Source organism: Microtus pennsylvanicus, chromosome X (assembly GCF_037038515.1).
Source record: "Microtus pennsylvanicus isolate mMicPen1 chromosome X, mMicPen1.hap1, whole genome shotgun sequence".
Classification (NCBI taxonomy): domain Eukaryota; kingdom Metazoa; phylum Chordata; class Mammalia; order Rodentia; family Cricetidae; genus Microtus; species Microtus pennsylvanicus.
Window position 1 is genome coordinate 128,222,902 of NC_134601.1, and position 18,081 is coordinate 128,240,982.

Below are 18,081 nucleotides of genomic sequence, written 5' to 3' on the forward strand. Positions count from 1 at the left end.
TCCAAGCCCTAGGAGACATGAGAAAAGTATTAAGAAAAGCAGTGTGGCTACTGAAAGGGATACCCCTAACCCTGCCCTCAAGACAGCAGGGTTTCGGTTGAGGAGTCTGGGTATGGCCAAGGTAAGGTACCACCGAGGGCAAAAAGATTCAAGATCCCTGTCTCCTACTTCTGTAGACTTCTTCTCAGTTTCTCCGGTTTTCCCTCAGCAGCTCCCTTCGTCCCAGGGCTAGCTCTTCTTGGTGGCCTCTTCTTACACAACCTAGTGGCAGAACTTTTCATAACTCCTTTCTACCCATGGGAAAATATAAACATCTTCACTAGGTCTCTGCGGCCCTTTATGGCCCTACTGAACTCTCTGGCATCCCTCAGTTTGCTTGAGTAAGCTAACTGTTTCATGGCTACTAGATTCTGCTGCTAGACTCTGCCCAGACGGAGAAAATCTCATTCCTGCCCTCAGGGGAGCTACTAGAGTAGGGCCCACTTCCTCCTTTCTAAAAACCACAGTGTTTCCTACTTCCCCATCCGTCCCACCCACCTAGATCCAGACTGGTTTTCTCCAGACTAGTTTTCTTATGGTTGATAATTTACAACATTTGCTAACACACTCATGCCCACATCCACATCCCCATTAAGGCTCTCGACCAGCGCTGCTCCTTCCACCTTTGGTTCTACCAGAGACCCCACTGTGTCTCACACACATAAAGTTCTCATAAATCTTACAACACCCCATACCATATGCCAACCATGTACAGTCATTTAAGACTCAGAGAGAACCAGAGTCACCCCATGTGTGCAGTGTGCAGTATGCTTGCACAACAAGCATTGTACAGCCATTACTATACTCCCGTATCCCTTAGCAACAACAGGAAGCATACCATGAGCATCCTAGGAGTTGCCCACACGCTCCCAAGCTCAGCTGTGAAAGTGGGGTAGATACTCTCTTTACCTCTACGACCTCTAGGCCTTCAACTGGCTATAAGGGCAATGATTTTTGTTTTTTTTTGTTTTTGTTTTTGGTGCACATACATACGTGTGTGTGTGTGTGTGTGTATGTGTGTGTGTGTGCAGCACACACTAGGAAAGAACTTTACCACTGAGATCTAGCTCCAAGAAATAGCAATACTGACCCTTACCCTTCAAGTTATACAACAAAAGAATAGTAATAAAAACAGCATGGTACTGGCATTGAGAACCCACATAAAAACCCACACTCCTACAGGTACCTGAATTTTTGACAAAGAGGCCAACAATAAACACTGGAGAAAAGATAGAATAGTCAAACTGGATCGAGACATGTAGAAGAATGAAACCGGAACCTTATCTGCTGGCATGGATGTGAGGAAAGGAGAATATACTTATTCACTGATGGTGGGAGAGCAAACTAGTGAGGCCACTATGGAAATCACTATGGAGGTTCCTCGAAAACCTAGAAATAGATCGACCACATGGTCCAGCTATACCACTCTCGGACACAGACCCAACGAATTCCATAGCCTACGATAGGCACCTGCTCACCCATGCTCATTGTTGCTGTAGTCACGATATCCAGGAAATGGAAGAAGCCTGGGTGTCCATCAACTGGTGAGTGAATAAAGAAAATGTAGTATATTTACACAATGGACTATTATTCAGCTGTTAAGGAAAGTTTAATTCACGGGTAAATGAATGGAGCTAGAAACAAACACTCTGAGTGAGATAACTCAGAACCAAAGACAAACATTGAATGCTTTCTCTCACTTCTGAGTGTTTGCTTTGAATCTTCAGATATGTTTTATCTCATTTGGAGATGGTGGTCAGGAAATTAGTAAGAGGCCATGCAGCGGGCTTTCAATGGGAGACAGAACTCAGTGATATAAAGGGTTAAAGGGGGCTGGGCAGTGGTGGCACACACCTTTAATCCCAGAAGTTGGGAGGTAGAGGCAGGTTGGCAGGGCATAGGAGGGAATAATTCCACATGATATTGAACTGATTCCTAAATCCTTGTTGATATACCCACAGATTATTATACCTAACAACCCTCATCAAAGAAGCATACACACAAGAAGAGAGAGACAGAGACAGAGACAGAGATATTGTTGCAGTCCTGGAACTCACTCTGTAGACCAGGCTGGCCTCGATCTCAGAGATTCACCTCCCTCTGCCTCCCGAGTGCTGGGATTAAAGGCGTGAGCCACGGCCACCCTGTCAGAATTTCTGTTTTTAGTAGGCGGTGATTAACACAGAGATCCACAACTGGTCAAGGTGCAAAAAGTAAGAGAATGTGCAGTGCTCAGCCCTGAATGGGATGGATGGACGGACGGACGGACGGACAGACAGACAGATGGATGTGACATATATATTTTTTCTTTCTTTTTTTTTTTTTTGAGACAGGGTTTCTCTGAAGCTTTGGAACCTGTCCTGGAACTAGCTCTTGTAGACCAGGCTGACCTCGAACTCACAGGCGTGCGCCACCACCGCCTGGCAATGAATGTGACGTACATATCACAACCCTTCCTCCCAAGGCTTAGGAACATTGTAATGTGGGGGGGGGCGGGCAAAAATATTTTAAGAGCTAGAGAAGAGCTGGGTGGTGATGCATGCCTTTAATCCCAGCACTAGGGAGGCAGAGGCAAGCGGATCTCTATGAGTTCGAGGCCAGCCTGGTCGAAGGAGCTAGTTCCAGGACAAGCCACGGCTGTTTCACAGATAAACCTTATCTCGAAAACAAAACAACAGAAACAAAAGAGCCAGAGGTAGTGAATAATGATAAGAAAACACTATTTCCAAGCACAGAAGGAAAGTTCTGCTGTCTGCACGAGACCTGCACAAGGTCAAGTCAGAAGTCAGATAAAATCCCAGCACCGGAGGGGAGGTGGGCACAAAGTCCCAGGTCCCACCTCAGGTGAATAGCTACCGGCAAACTGATAGCTACCAGGAAAGGGAGAGTCGGTTTTCTTTTAGAGTGTAGTCACTCGCTGGTTGATCAACCATGCTCCAGTGGAAGGCCACATATCCAAGAATATATGGGCAGCACAAATTGGACTTGATGGGGTTAACCAAAAAGGACAGAAAGCTGCGTGAATAGGGAAGGGGGGTGGCTCTGGGAGGAGTCAGGGGAGAGGGGGGGAGTATGAACAAAACACATTGTATAAAATCTGCAAAGAACAGAAAAAAATACCAAAATATTGGTTTTGATTTAGGCATGTGCCTGTTTGGCAGGTGCCCTCAGGACATGTTTCTGGGTTTATATGGCATGGCAGTTCCAGCTTCTAACTGAATTCGAGGACAAAGACTCCTCCTCTGGGCCATTCTCACTGGAACCTGACCCTGCTTCTCCCGCATCTCTTTCTGGAAAGTTCAGCTGCCAGCTCTCCCTCCTTCCCTGGCCAGCAGCATCCTGTCTCCCTTCTCCCAGCTGTAGCCTTGGCTTACTCTCAAGACAACTATTAGAGCTGCAGACTGGGCCTTGCTGTTAACTCTCTGATAACCTGGGACAAACAGCTCCACAGCTCTGGACTCATTTCCCCATATGTGAACTGGGGACGATACGTGTGCACTGTTCCTGGTGAGAAACTGCTGAGAACTAGGGAGAGCAACAGACATGTCCAGGAGTTGGTTCTCCTCAAGGATGATGCAAACGCCTCTTAGTAGCTCCCCAAATTTTGTCTTTCCCAGCTAAGGGGTGCTGCTGTGGAACAGCTGGAATTTCTGAGGTTGGAGCTGGGCAGCAAAGAGAACAGAGGGAGTGGAGGAGAAAGAAGGACAGCAAAAGGGAAAGCAGGTCTGCAGAAGGAAGAGAGGCTCAGCTTGAGGGAGAAGGGAGAGGCTGAAGGCACAGCTGCCCCCAACTCCCCCTCCCAGTCCCCCCCCCGCCATGAATGGGCCTCAGCTCCACTGTCTCGAGCCACCTTCAAAGTAACACCGCATCCAGACCTTGCTTGGTCTAGCAGATGTTCACTTGGAAAAATGCAAGCACATGGCTCTGTGAAATGTGTTCTCTACAGGAACCCCAAGCAGTTCCTTCTCATTAGTCTACTTGTCTCCTGACTATAAGGTCCTGTAAAAAGTGGGGTGATTTCAATAGTGCAAAGATACTTTGAGAAAGTGGGAGTTTGTCTGGCAAGCAATGAGCTTCCTAAGGGCTGCACCCTCCTGCCAAACAGGTTTCTGTAAAAGGTCTCTTTGATTTTTTTTATTTTTGGTTTGTTTTTATGAGACAGGGTCTCTTTAATATAGTCCAGGCTGGTTTAGAACTCATTGGGTACTCTCCGCTGACCTCAAACTCAGGATAATTCCTCTGCCTCAGGCTTGCAAACACTGGGTTTAGAGTTGTATACAAGCACCCTCCTTCAACTTTTTTATTTTTGAAACAGGGTCTCATGTACCCCAGGCTAGCCTCAAACTTAAATGAGAACAAACTTGAACTCCTGATCTTCCTGCTTCTACCTCCTTGTTATTGTTTTTAAGGTTCTTCTGTAAAAGGAAGAATTTTGGTAAAATAGAAGAGATTTCTTCAAAGTAGAGGGATATTTTGTAAGTGAGGAGAGTTCTACAGAAGCCCATTATAGAAGCCGGGCAGTGGTGGCAGGCGCCTTTAATCCCAGCACTTGGGAGGCAGAGGCAGGCGGATCTCTGTGAGTTTGAGGCCAGCCTGGTCTACAAGAGCTAGTTCCAGGACAGGCTCCAAAGCTACAGAGAAACCTTGTCTCGAAAAACCAAACAAAAAAACCAGAAAGCTGTCAGTAAGTGAAAGACTGACAATGGAGAGAGCTGTCCACAAACACAGGGACTTCTTTCTCATAAAGGGAAGGAGATTTCTGTACTGTAGGTAGCCTTGTGTGGAGTGAGGGGCTTCTGCAGAGTAAGAGAGCATAAACTCAGAGGGACCAGTGGGAACGAGGTAACCCAACCACTACATGCCTCACAACGCTACAGACAAAATGTGTCCCTCCATTTTTACAGGAACAGTGCCCAGTATTTCAGAGCTTCCAATATTTCAAGAGTTCTATGTGGAATCCCTAATTTTAAGAGTGAGCAGGCTGCTTGCTAGGCAGTGGTGGTGCATACCTTTAATCCCAGCACTCGGGAGGCAGAGGCAGATGGATCTCTGTGAGTTTGAGGTCAGCCTGGTCTACAGAACAAGTTCAAGAACAGCCAGGGCCATTACACAGAGAAACCCTGTCTTGGAAAAAAGAAGTGAGCAGGCCAATTAAAACAAAAAGAGTGAAGGGCCAACTGTGGGTGCTCCTATTAAGTAGTTATTTAGGCCTCTTATACTCTGCTGTTTATCTTTTTAAAATTTGTTAATCTATCATCATCATCAGAGAGAAGGATCAAAGGACAACTCTGTGAAATAGTTCTCTCTTTCCACCGTTACATGGGTCCTTGGGATTGAACTCAGGTCAGCAGTGTTTACACAACAAGCTTTCAAGGCAGGTGTCTTTACCTACTAAAACACCTTGCCAGGCCTGCTCTTTACCCTATATTGATATGCTCTGGCCCTCGGGCAGCAGCTCTGAAGGCCCCTTTTCCTATCCCTTGAAAGGGCCCAGCCTCTTCTGGGATGTAGAATGTCAAGGAAGCTATTTCATATATTTGTCAGGCAGTCACTGAATTGAGATCTGCCTTTGAGAACTGAAATTCTTCATATAGAAATTATTCATATAGAATTCTTTAGAACATAAGCTGTCATTTTTTTTAAAGACAGGGTCTCTAACCTAGACTGACCTCAAAATCCTTATGTAGTCTGGAATCACCTTAAATTTATGATCTTTCTGTCTCCATCAACAGAGTATATGTCTGACCTTGCAGCATGGGTCTCTTCTTCCTCGGCCTTCTCAGCCTCTTCCTCCTCTTCCTCCTCCTCCTCCTGTTCTGGCAAGGTCCCAATTTGTAGCCTAGGCTAGCCTAGAACTCACTATGTAGCTCCAGACTGGTCTGAGAATCCTAGTGAGTCGACCTCCAGAGTGCTGGGATTACGGATATGACCAGCGCGTGTGGTTTACACGGTGCTGGGGAGACCCAACACAGGGCTTTGGGTATGCTAGTCAAGTACACTAAGGAAACACACAACCAATGGAGCCACTCCCCCCACACTAAGCTGTTACTTTTTAATAGATGACACGAGGTATGGAAATCCAACTGCTTATTGAACATTTATTCTAGGTCAGGCATTTTGGGTTGACACTTTCCTGTGGCATGCTCCTAATAACTCCATGAGCTATTAATTCCATTTTGTACATAATGAAACAGGTACAGCCAGGTGTGGTGATGACACACGCCTTTAATCCCAACACTCAGAGAGGCAGAGGCAGGTGGCTGTGAGTTGAAGGCCAGCCTGCTCTATATAATGAGTACCAGCCCAGTCAAGGCTACACAGTGAGAACACGTCACAATTTAAAAAAATAACAGAAAAGGAAAAGGAAGGGAGAAAGGAAGGAGGGACAGAGGGAAGGAAGAAAGTAAACGAAAGGGAGGCATAAAGCAGCGAAGTAACTGACTTGAGCCTACATGGCTAGAATAACTGAGCTGCAATTGACTCTGAGTCTGTCTGCGTGTAGTCACAGGGCAGGTTTTGGGTAAAGTTGCTGAGCTGGGGAAGAAATCATTCTTGGAAGGAGGAAGAAAACAACTTTGTAAAGGAGGTGCTTTTAAGTTGAGCTGTCCCCAATAGGATGTGTATTTCTTCCACACATAGATGGACTCCGGATAGTCGTACCAGCAATGGAAGAAAAGTAGGCAAAAGTGCAAATACCTGGAAAGGTGCGTGGATGAAGCATGTGATTAAAGGTCAGAGTGGGCTGGGTTTGCAAGAAGGTTCTAGAATAGGAAGAACTGGTATGAAGTGCCAAAAGATGCTACCCCAGCCACCACTCTTAGAACACTGACTTAGGAGGGCAGAGTGACAGACGCAGAAATAGATGAAACAGGCAGACCCATACAGAGAAGCGGCTAGAAACTTCCAGGGCTAAAACTGAGCCAAATGACCTAATCTACAGCATACAACACACAGTGATGCCAAGACACACATGCTTATATACAGACGCACAAACAAACTTACACACAAGCATCCACAAAGAAGAGTAGACACAAAACGACCCATGGAGACTAAGACTGCCAAGAGGACAGGCACACAGGCAGACAGACATAGACACGAGAGAGAGAGAGAGAGAGAGAGAGAGAGAGAGAGAGACCCCTGCCACTGACGAGTACAAGTGGCCCGTCCCTTCTTTTCTATCTGCTTGATTGCTATGAAGGGCCTGGCCACCTCCTCTGGTCTTCTCTGGACCAGAGGCCAGAAAGGGACAGAGGGTGGTAGCTCCACCCCTGGGAGGAGCTGGGGACTTCAGAGGACAGGAAGGGAAGGGAGTGGAGCTGCAGCTGGGAGCACTGGGGACAGTAATTACCCAGTGCAGTGCTAGGGCTGCCACGCTGGCTAGAATTACCCTCCCAATGAGGACAAAGCCAGTGGATGGCTGATCCCTCTGACCCCTGTCTTGACCCCAGTTTGTCCCCCCAAAACCAATGCATCTACCCTCCCAGCCACTAGAAGTCTGGTTAAATCTGAAAACTGCATACCCAGAGGAATTATGAGAGGAGAGGGACTTTTAGAGAAAGCTAAAAGTGGTACATGGTGGTACATGGAAGTCATCCTAGAACTTGGGAGACAAGAGGCAGAAGGACCAAGGCCAGCCCAACTACATAGTAAGTTTAAGGCTGGCCTGCACTACATGAAACAGTGTCTCCAAAAACAAACAAACCTCAATTAAAAAAAAAAAATCTGGGACAAAGGCAAGGAAGCACAAGGCAGGAAACCTTCAGAAACCCAGAGAGATATAAGAGGAAAGATAGAAAATGGGATGAGTCAGATGGAGACGGAGACAAAGTGATTTGCATGGGGCATGGAAGTTACTGAGGGATGCAGGCAAAATGGCAGGCCAGGGCCATCTGTTGAACATGGCTACAATGGGCCTCTGGGCTTTGCCTGTGGCATTTAATCCTTACAATAGCCCTAAAGGGGTGGGGATTACAAGGCATTTTATAGTTAAGAAAATTGAGGCACAAAGTAGCAAGACCACGTGACACTTTCCAAGGTGGCAGGCATGGGTCTGGGAGGGGGCCGCTCCCCATCACTGCAAGAGACATGACTCAAAGATCCCGGAAGAAAATTCTCCAGAGAGAGAGAAAGTCCCAGAGACTGGGAAACTCACCCTAAAAGACAGCAAAAGAGACTTCCACCTTCCCTAGCCCCCTCCCCTGCTGGCCTGCAGTGTGAGGGGGGCTGCACCTCCACCTGGAACAGATTAGGTAGGGAGGCCCAGACTAGGGGAGCCGGGAAGACGCTGGAGGGGGGAGCAGGGAAGGTGAAGGCAAAGCAAAGGAGGCAGCGTGGGCGGCTGCAGCGGCGGCGCTGGCCTTATGGGCTAGCGGAAGGGCTTCTATGCCAGCTGCAGCTCCCATGGGCCAGCCTTGCCAGTCCCGCCTTTCCCACTTTCCAGAGCAGACTTCAGCTCAGCAACTTAACCCTTTCCCTTTCAGCGCCACTGTAGAGCAGAACACAGGAAGCGGGGCAGACAGCTGAAAGGGGAAAGACAGCAGGATAGCCCACTGTGTTCTGGCAGCTCTTGTCACACACCTGTGACCTCACCATCCTGTCCTGACTTTGGGGCCCAGGAAGATACATTTGGCGCCTATTGTGCGCTGCTCTAGATGTCTTACGTTGGGACTTCTAAGACACAGTGTATCCTAAAAATAACAAACATCCCTACCCCAGCCAACAGTTAGCTCCTCCTCTTGCCTTCCCCACTCCAGGAACAGCAAGCACCTCCATTCACCCAAGCTGTCCAAGTCACAGACTGGCCTTTCTCCACCATTCCTTTCGACCTTAACTCACAAAACCAACTCCCAAGTCCTGCAGGCAGGCCCTTTAGGAGCTCTAGAATCCATACACGGTCTGCTTCCAGTTTCTAACTGTTTCCCTCCATTCCCCGGGCCCTCTCCAACGCCCTCTCCACAGCCCAGCCAGGCTTATTCTAGCCTTGGGGTGAACTCTGAACTCCGGAGAATAGGAACAAGAAAGCCGTAAACTCATGAACACTGCCCCGCACCCATCCTTGAGCCACAATGGTCTCTTGTCTATTCCTCGAAAGTGCTTTCTTCCGCCTGGGGCTTTGGCACATGTCGTTCCTGCAGCCTGAACTCTTTTCCCACATCTCCTTACCTCTGGCCATCTAGTTATCCTTCAGGACTTAACATAAATGTCTGCTCTGCCTCCTCTCCATGCGTCCCTGAAACATCTGTGCTGGGAATGACTTGCAATGTAGCTTTCCTGCTAGATGTGAGCTCCATGAGGACAGGGCACATCTCAGCACAGATCACGAAGTGGAACACACCGTAGGCACTCAGAAGACATGGTAAGAAAATAGCCTCCTTTCCCCACCTTTCTCTCCTACAGGTTCACAAAGTATTTCTGGTTGTCAGGTTGTATCCCAGGCAAATGGCATAAGCAATATTGGAAATGGGGAACCTGAAGCTCTGAGTTGGGAAGTGAGGCCTGGGAGTACAATGATCGGCGGATCCAGGAGTGCTGAGGTTCCTCAGTGGATGCCCTATAACCTTGACTCCAGTTCTGCTGGAGGTATGCCTTCCAGGTTCAAGGAACTGGACACTAGAGTCCTGAAGGACTGGATTTGTGGCTTCAGGGGTGTCTGTTCTCTCTGCATTAAGGAACTTAAATCCAAGTGGCTAGCCAATGACAGGCTGCGCTTCCTGCCCTCGTTCCAGACAGGTCCTAGCCCCACCCAGCCAGCGTCTGGCCAGCACCACATCTGCCTAAGGCATTTAGCTAACTGGCTGCAGAAAGCCACTGCTTCTGTGTGTGTACAGTTAGCTGTCACTCACTCTTGAGGGAGGAGGGAGCCCTAGCTGGGCCCTCCTCGGACTGGGCATCTGAAAGGGCTAAAGAGTAGAGTGCCATCAGCTACATTTGAAACTTTCAATTCCTTTAATGGGGAAAGCCCTTCTGGCCACCTACCCAGTCTTGATTGAAAAGCTCCAGCTGACTAGAAAACAAATCTTAAGATGTTTCCTGAACCTACTTGACTCTCCAAACATCCTCCAAATCTCAGCACTTAGCTCAGCCTGAGACCCCTCTGTTTTCCTCCAAGAAACAAGACAAAAAATGTCCTGTGGTCTCTCAGATGCACTCACCATGGAAAATAAGGAAGGAGCCACACAAATACTTTGATGGCAATGTTTGATTTGCCTTTCAGTTCTTTGCAAAAGCCAGCTATCCCCAATGTGTGTGTAATAGGCCTCAGCTCCATGCAAATGTTTTTAAAGTTGCCACACACAGAGAGACTTATCAGAATATGGCTTTACTGACCTCGGCATATGCCTTCAAGGATGCAACAGATCCTCTGGACCACACATACCCTGCATAAGAGCTACCTGGTGGTCTATGGTATATGTTGGTGGTGAACACTCCCAAACATCTCTCACATAGAAATCTTTCTGGAGATTTATAATGCTAAATCCAAATGTCTGCTAACCATCACTACCTTGCTATCTTCCTAGGCTTCAAACTCAGTGAGTCTCAAACACAACTCATCACATTCTCCTAAACCCCCTCTTGTGTAGATGGCTCCACTATCAACAACTAGGTCACTTAGCTGGTTTTAGAAAACTATCCAAAACCGTCCTGGATTCTCCCTCCTTCCTTGGCCTCTCCAGGCATCACCAAGGCATATCCATATTGGCACTTAAATACTCTTCTGATACACTTGCTACAATTTAACCTAAGCTACCATTACCTTTCACAAAATATATATGACACCCACAAGTTTGCCCCTTCATGCACTTCCACGTTTTTAATTTGTTTTGTTTTTTTTTGAGACAGGGCCTCCTTGTGTAGCCTTGGTTGTCCTAGAACTGGCTCTGTAGACTAGGCTGGCCTCAAACTCACAGTCCCGGAGTGCTGGGACTAAATGCATGTGCCACTACCACTTGACTTAATGTGTCGTCCTTGCACAGGGGCCATGCCAATCTTCTCTGTATCATTCCAATTTCAGTATACATGCTTCTGCTCTTTAATCCCTTCCATCCATTTTCCATGTGCACCCATGAAACTTTTAAATCCTAGCACCTAGCACATCATTTCCCCATGAATAAGCCCTGGATGGATCCTGCTTGCCCTCAGGACAAAGTCCCTTTGCTAGCCTTTTCCCTCCACTCTTGCCTAGTACTGGTCCCCTAATCAGTGTTTACATGTCTTTGCTGACACCAGACCTTCTAGCTGAACTGACCCCCCATGTTTTCTAGGTCTATGAGCCTTAGTAGATATACTTCTAAGTCCCTTCCCACGGGACAGGCCAGGGCCTTTCATTGGGCACTGCTGATACCAAATTTCCTATGCTTAGAGTTCCAGAATCTTAACTGTCTTCCAATATAAATAGTCAAACGACAGACATGACAAAAGCAGGGGAGAAAAATAAACTGAGGCACCTAGGGTTTGTGTGCACGGGGGCAAGATTAACTCATTTTCTTACAACCTATGCTTCCCTTCTGGGCTTGGAGTTAAGGGACATTCATCTATGACTCTGGGAGGAAGACTTCAGAGACAATGCTCATTCACTGTAGGACCATGGCTGAATCACTGCCTCTCTGGGTCTCCTTTGACTCAATTGGAAAAATGAGCCCTAGGCTATACACCAAAATCATCTGAGAATCTTTTGTTGCTGCTGTTGAGACAGGGTCTCACTATGTAACCCTGGCTGGCCTGGAACACAGAGATCCTACTGCCTCTGCCTCGAATTAAAGGTGTGTGCCACTACATCTGTCCCTTTCTGAAAATCTTTCTTGAAACCAGATTTCCTGGATTCTAACTCCAAGGCTCTGAAGCTGAGAAGACATTTATTCTTCAAGGTCAACAAAAGATTTTCAGGCTTACTGAGGGTAAGAAACCCAGAATCAGCCAGTGTCTAGGAACTTCTGCAGCATTTAACTCTTTGGTCTCTGAAGATGTGACCAAGTAAGAACAAACTAGCCCTTTCTGCTACTTTCATTGGTTGTTCTCTCACTCCCCACAAAACAGCTGATCCCAGCGCTCAGGAGGCAGAGGCAGGTGGATCTCTGTGAGTTCAAGGCGTCTACAGAGCAAGTTTCAGGACAGCCTGGGCAACACAGAGAAGCCCTGTCTCAACAAACCAAAATTCAAACCAAATAAACAAACAGCACTAACATCAAATCCAACTTCTTTGGCTCCAAACTCTCTCCAAGCCCCAGCATGTGGGAAGGGGAAGACATTCTAGGTCTGAGCCATGAGGATTACAGTAGGACTTCCAAATCCCTATATGCATAAACCTTCACCTGTAACCCTCCCGACACCCTCTCTGGTATCTCACTGGGTTATCCCAGTGACCCAAGGAAGCCTTGGGCTTTACCAGCCTAGAAACTGAGCATAACACTCTCCACCAGGAACTAGACAGAGGAACAAAAAGAAAGGGCCCGGAGGTAACTCAGCTCTTCACATGGATAAGACATAATTATTATTTTCTCACCATCCACCCCCTGCTACTCTGGAATATGCCACTGGGACCAAAGGCTGGTGATTCAATAAAATCCTCAGGAGTCTGAAGGAGGAAGTCAGCAGGCACATGAATATATCTTAACATGTGGGCTAAAGCGTCTCTAGTCCTTTAACTGAAGTTCAGATCTCTGTCTCTGTGTATCTCTGTCTCTCTCCCCCTCCTTCCTGCTCTCCCTCTTATACACACACCCTCCCACCACCAATCCTGCCCATTTTGAGCCAATTATAGGCAAGTCCTGTGGAGAGAGAAGCAAGTCACTTGTGCCTACCCCTGGGCTGGCTGTGAAGAGGGGGAGGCGGGCCTCTCCCAACCCATGCTACTGTGAATCACATGGCCCAGCGCCCGCCTTGTCAGGACTTGAGAAATTCCTCGGCCTCTTCTTCAAAAGGGTTTTCTCTCTTCATGCTTTATTCTTTAAGTCCTCAGAGGGTGAGGACTTTGCAAACAAGAATCTTACAGATTCCTAGATATCATTCTCTAGATGAGGGCACCAAGAACTGAACCCATTCATCCAGGGCTACATAGTGAGTAAGTTAGGAATGGCTAGATGGGAGACCAAGTCTTTCCCTGACACCCTTTTTTAATCCCAATCTTTACTTTTTACTAAAATAAAAGACTCCCGCTGGGCATTGGTGGCACAGGCCTTTAATCCCAGCACTTGGGAGGCAGAAGCAGGCAGATCTCTGTGAGGTCAGTCTGGTCTACAGAGTGAGTTCCAAGACAGCCAGGGCTACACTGAGAAACCCTGTCTCAAAAAAAGTAAAAAAAAAAAAAAAACAAAAAAACAGACACCCACCGTGCCATTGTAGAGCCAAAGATATAACTGGGGAAAAGGATCCTGAAAATCCTGTATTGATGTGGAGAGAAGAGGGGAATGGTTTGGGAAGAGTACTCTGCTTTGGAATTCAGAAGAACTGGCGGAGTAGAAAAGCAAGCTCAGTATCAACCCCGTGTTAACTGGAGAGGGGGCAGAGAGCAAGGGTCAAGACCTTCCTAGCTACTGAGTCCCAGACCAAGAGTATTTGCTGGGTGGGAACTCACTGTTAGGCAATAGTTACAGAGGGCCTACTGTGTGGTCCCTTACCATCTAGTCAGACATTTGTTGAAGAAGGATTTATTGAGTACCTGCTATGTACTAGCTACTAAACTAGTCCCTTAGGTATACAGTTCAGAACAAAGCAACAGACATGACCCCCTTGCCCTCAAGGAGCTCACATTCTGGCGGCATTAAGAGCAGCAATAACCAAGTAGACACAAACAAGAGGGCACTTTCAGACTGTATTAAATGTAAGGGTAGACACACACTGGCAGCTGTGATGGAGAGTCACAAGAGGGGCCCTACTTAAAAGTGGTCAGGGAAGGTCTCTCAGAGGGGACATTTGAGCTGAGACCAGAAAGATGAGGAGCAAGCCAGGTGGAGGGCTGAGGGAAGGGCTTGCAAGCAGAAGGCAAAGCAAATGCAAAGGCTCTGCACTGGGAGAGTTGTGGGTGTCTGGGGATCTGAAGGGAGGAGCTAAAAGAAAGTATGGATGGGTAGCCCCCTCTCCACAACATGTGTCCAGGGGAGTTTGGAAAGCCAGCAGAAGCAACAAGCAGAACAGGGCATTAAAGGGTTGTGAGCTGGCTACCTCCAGCTCACAAGGGTGTGTGTGTGTGTGTTTGTGTGTGTGCTGAACTCTCCCAGAGGCTCCAGAACTACTATCCAGAGAACAGACAGCAGCGAGAGGCACATCCTGTCCGTGTTTTATGCTTCACTGTTACTGCTACCTGGTACTGAGCCATCCACAGTCCTTGTGACCTGTGGAAACTGAGATGTGAGCCCTGGAAGCAGTGAGCCTCTCACCACCTCCTTCAGTCCCAGGGAAGACAGGGCAGGTAGGCACTGCTCTTCCTTCAAGGCTCCTAGACTCAGGCCCACGTGAGAATATCCTAGAGGCTCTACTAGGCTGCTCAGGTACTCAGGGCTATGAAAAGGGCCAGCCAGGTCTGTGGCCCCAGCCTGACCTAGAGTTGTTCACCACTGCAAACCCAAGCAACCATCCTGATTATCTGTCCAAACAATCTGCTGGCCCTGCAGCTGTCCCTTCTGACCTTTCAGCTCTCTTTCTACCTACCAGCCCCTTCAGGCTCATCTCCACCTTTCTCTCTCATCAGCACCTCCTACCTTTCCTCACCACCGTGTACTCTGATCACACACACCTAGCAAAAGCACAATCTAGGATCAGCCCTCTCTCTCTCTCTCTCTCTCTCTCTCTCTCTCTCTCTCTCTCTCTCTCTCTCTCTCTCGTCCTCATACTTCAGGGCTACTGAACAGTATAGGGGGTAATCACATAAGTAGAAAGCTTGGCATTACTCTCCAGACTCAGTTTAGGGAAGCAGAAAGACCACGGATTTTTGACTCTATTCTGGTTTTGAATCCAGGCTCCATAATGACAGTGTGACCTTGGACAAGTTACTTCTCAGAGCCTTGGTTTGCACCCCAAAAACTGTGGTTGATGATATCCACTTCAGATGGCTCCTGAAGCTGAAACAAGAAGCCTTGTAAAAGTACCCAGTTCAGAGCCACGCACAAATGTAGGCACTTAGCTAATGGGAGACTTCTTTTCTCCTATTCCTCAACCGCATCCCCATTGCTGCCTTGAAATCCTGCCCCCTTTTCTTGGGAGTGCTTCCTCTCCTGTTAGCCTCAGCAGTTAGAAGAGAAAGGAGTCTTAAGGACTGAGGGCGCAAGGGAAAGAGAAGAGCAAGGAGCAAAGGCTGAAAGAACTGGACGGAAGGCTGCGGGAGGGGGAGGAATAGGGTTTTAGGAGACCCAAGGGGCTACGGTGAGCATGTCGGCCCCAACTCCTATAACAAGAACCCGTTCCCAGTACCAGGCCTTGGCCCAGGTTCCCATGCTGTCTGGATCACTCACCAGGCCGAGGCTGCGAGCCCTCCAGGTGGTAGGAGAAGCGCAGGGCCCGGTGGTGCTGTGGACTAGGGCCGCAGGGCAAGACCCGGGAGCTTGGAGGAGCCCCCAAGCTGGCGTCAGAGGGTCCGACAAACTGAGGATCCAAAGGGCCTCCAAGAGCCGAGCCTGAGCCCCTGCGCACCGGCAGACCGGGTTCCAAGACTCCAGGGTCCGAGTCGGCACAGGCCAGTGGAGCCGCGCCAGGGGTATTCGTCGCCGAGCGTTCGGGATCCGAAGGCCCAGGGCCCCCCGGGACTCGGTGGCCATGCATGGTCCGGGCCTGGGCGCGGGGCCCGGGCTCCCCGCTTGGCTCCAGTTTCTGGGGCGGAGGCGCGGGCGGAGAAGGCCCGGCGCCCGGCGGAGCAGCGGCCTCAGGCTCGGGGGGCGGGGCTGCGGGCTCAGCCCCACTGCGGAGACTCGAGCCCCCGACCCGGGCTCCGGCCAGCAGCCGTGGCGGCGGCAGCAGCAGCAGCAGCCGCGGCTACCGCCGTTGCCGCGCCAGGCATCGCCGGCCCTGGCCCCAAGCGGGGAGTGGGCTCGGCGGGGCCGGGGGCCCACTGGGGAGCGCTGTCTATGCGGCTGCGGCTGGGCGGAGGGTCGGGGGCTGCGCTAGGAGCGGGCTCTCCCGATGGACGGCCGGTCACTTCCGTGGCCGGGGGCGAGCGGCCAGCCGGATCCCGGCGCGGGGGTCTCTCCTTTCTCCCGGAATGAGAATCGACCTGGGTTCTCTGGGCTGGTCGGGAAGGGTTCTTCCTCCCGCCGCAGCGGAGGCAGGGGGCGGAGGCGATGGGAGGGGAGAGAGGAGAGGAAGGAGGGAAGAGAGGACGGCCGTGGCCGGGAGGCGCGCGTGTGCCGCGCTCCCCTTCTGCTAGGCTTGCCTTCAGGCAGTGTTCCAGGACGATGCTCCTGCCGCGCGGGCAGAGGAACGGACCGGACCAGGCTTCTCCGCCTTCGGTCTGGGTCTCCGCCGCGGCGGGCGGGAAGAGCCCTGGGAACTGGGGGCGAGGGGGGGGGGATGGGGAGGCGCGAGCCGTTGCTGAGACAGCCGCAGCCACCGCGGCGCTGGGACCCAGTTACTAGAGTCCCGCCCCCTCGTCGGGATTTGAGCTTAGCCACGCCCCCTCGCTTGGGCCAGTTTCACCTCTAGCAGGAGTTTAAGGCCCTCCTTCTGCTGGCCCTGAACTTCCCTTCAGCTTTCCTTCCCAGCTTTCCGTGGTCCCCCAGATGCAAATCTCCCAGCTCAATTTCCAAAAGCGACCCTTCCGTTGCATCTCATATCTTCTTCCGTTCTCCCATCACTCTGTTTTCCAGAAGCCTTTCCACGTATTTCAGTTATTAAGCTAGGCTTGGCTCATAGTAATCCTTTACTACTCTTCATTCCTCAGACCAGATCTCGTCGTCCTTTACTTTCCCACTCTTTTAGACTTTGTTCCTTGTTTTGTCCATTATCCGACTGGCAATAACTCAATCCTGAATGAGTCCAACTGTTTGCCTTATTTTTCCCATCCTTGTGCCCAGGCAGCTGAACACTACTGAATAACACTATACCGTTTTCTAGATTTGCCTCATGATAAACCCTAATTTCCCAGCTTCTACGAGTCCCTCAGAACTCAGACCCATCTCCCTATTAGTAGTCAATTTTCTCTTCCGTTTCCTCACCATTCCCTAGTTAACACTCACCCACAGTGGCCATTTCAAATATAGTTTCCCCAACATCTTGATTTGCCCCTTAGTATTCAGCAGATAGAGCCTACCTCTTACGGTGTGAAGTAAAAAGAAGACATCGGAGCAGAGGCCTTGAGTCCTTGCCACAAACTTCTGAAGTTGTCCCGTGTTCCTTCTCAAAGACTTTAAATACACTCAGATATCTTTCATCTAAAAAACAAGCACCAAAAATTCTCTTTTCTCCCTACAAATGACTCAAGACTTGCTCACACTCAGCTACCTCATTTCCTACCTCCCACTTACCTTTAACCCTGCTCCAACTCACCTCTGCTACTCCCCCCCCCCCACACACACTCACAACTGCTTTTTTATCAAGGTCTGCTACAGTTTAAGTCACGAAATAACAAAAGAATCTTTCAGAGGTCATCCTACTTGGCTTTTGGGTAGCATGTAGGTAGCGCTAGTGACCACTCCCTCCTCCTGAAACTGCTTCCCTATGACATAATGTCATGTTTATTTTTCTCTTTTCTTCCTTTTCAGGTTATCCCTCGGCTCTTGGGATCTTTGACCTGAGCTTTCTTGTCTTCTCTTGTGCTGTCTTTCTGGTCTTTCCCTCAATATCTCATTTGCTTCCACGGCTTTGATTATCAGTTCTCAACTGATTACTCTTAAATACTTCAAATCCAGACATTTCTCCTGCCCGACATTCAGCTGTTTATAAGACAGTGTTGCTTGCATATCCTAGAGAAACCTACTCAGTTCTTCCCTAACTCAAGACATCCTCAATGAGTTTGTGTTTTTATACCTCACCTAAGTGAAGGAGCTAGGTCAAAGTAGATCAAAGCTAGGTCAAAGCTATATCCTGGCTTTCTCTCTCTCTCTCTCTCTCTCTCTCTCT

At 49.1% G+C, this 18,081-nt stretch overlaps 1 protein-coding gene and 1 non-coding gene across 3 annotated transcripts in view; both read right to left on the minus strand.

Annotated features, from left to right (window-relative positions):
• The window catches only part of Fgd1 (FYVE, RhoGEF and PH domain containing 1), a 43,549-nt gene extending 26,178 nt beyond the window's left edge, over nt 1–17,371 (minus strand). The window contains exon 1 of one of the 2 annotated variants that reach the window (XM_075958668.1): nt 17,273–17,371. Coding sequence is in view for 1 of the 2 variants with exons in the window: in XM_075958667.1 (XP_075814782.1) it covers nt 15,483–15,789 (307 nt within the window). In the remaining variant the exon portion in view is untranslated. Of the gene's footprint in view, nt 1–15,482; nt 15,946–17,272 lie in introns of those variants that run through there. The other variant, XM_075958667.1, reaches the window with a different exon arrangement.
• LOC142841846 (U6 spliceosomal RNA) lies at nt 10,965–11,067 on the minus strand. Its single transcript, XR_012909112.1, has one exon. It is a non-coding gene; the product is annotated as a U6 spliceosomal RNA (small nuclear RNA).
• Nucleotides 17,372–18,081: the final 710 nt, after the last annotated feature.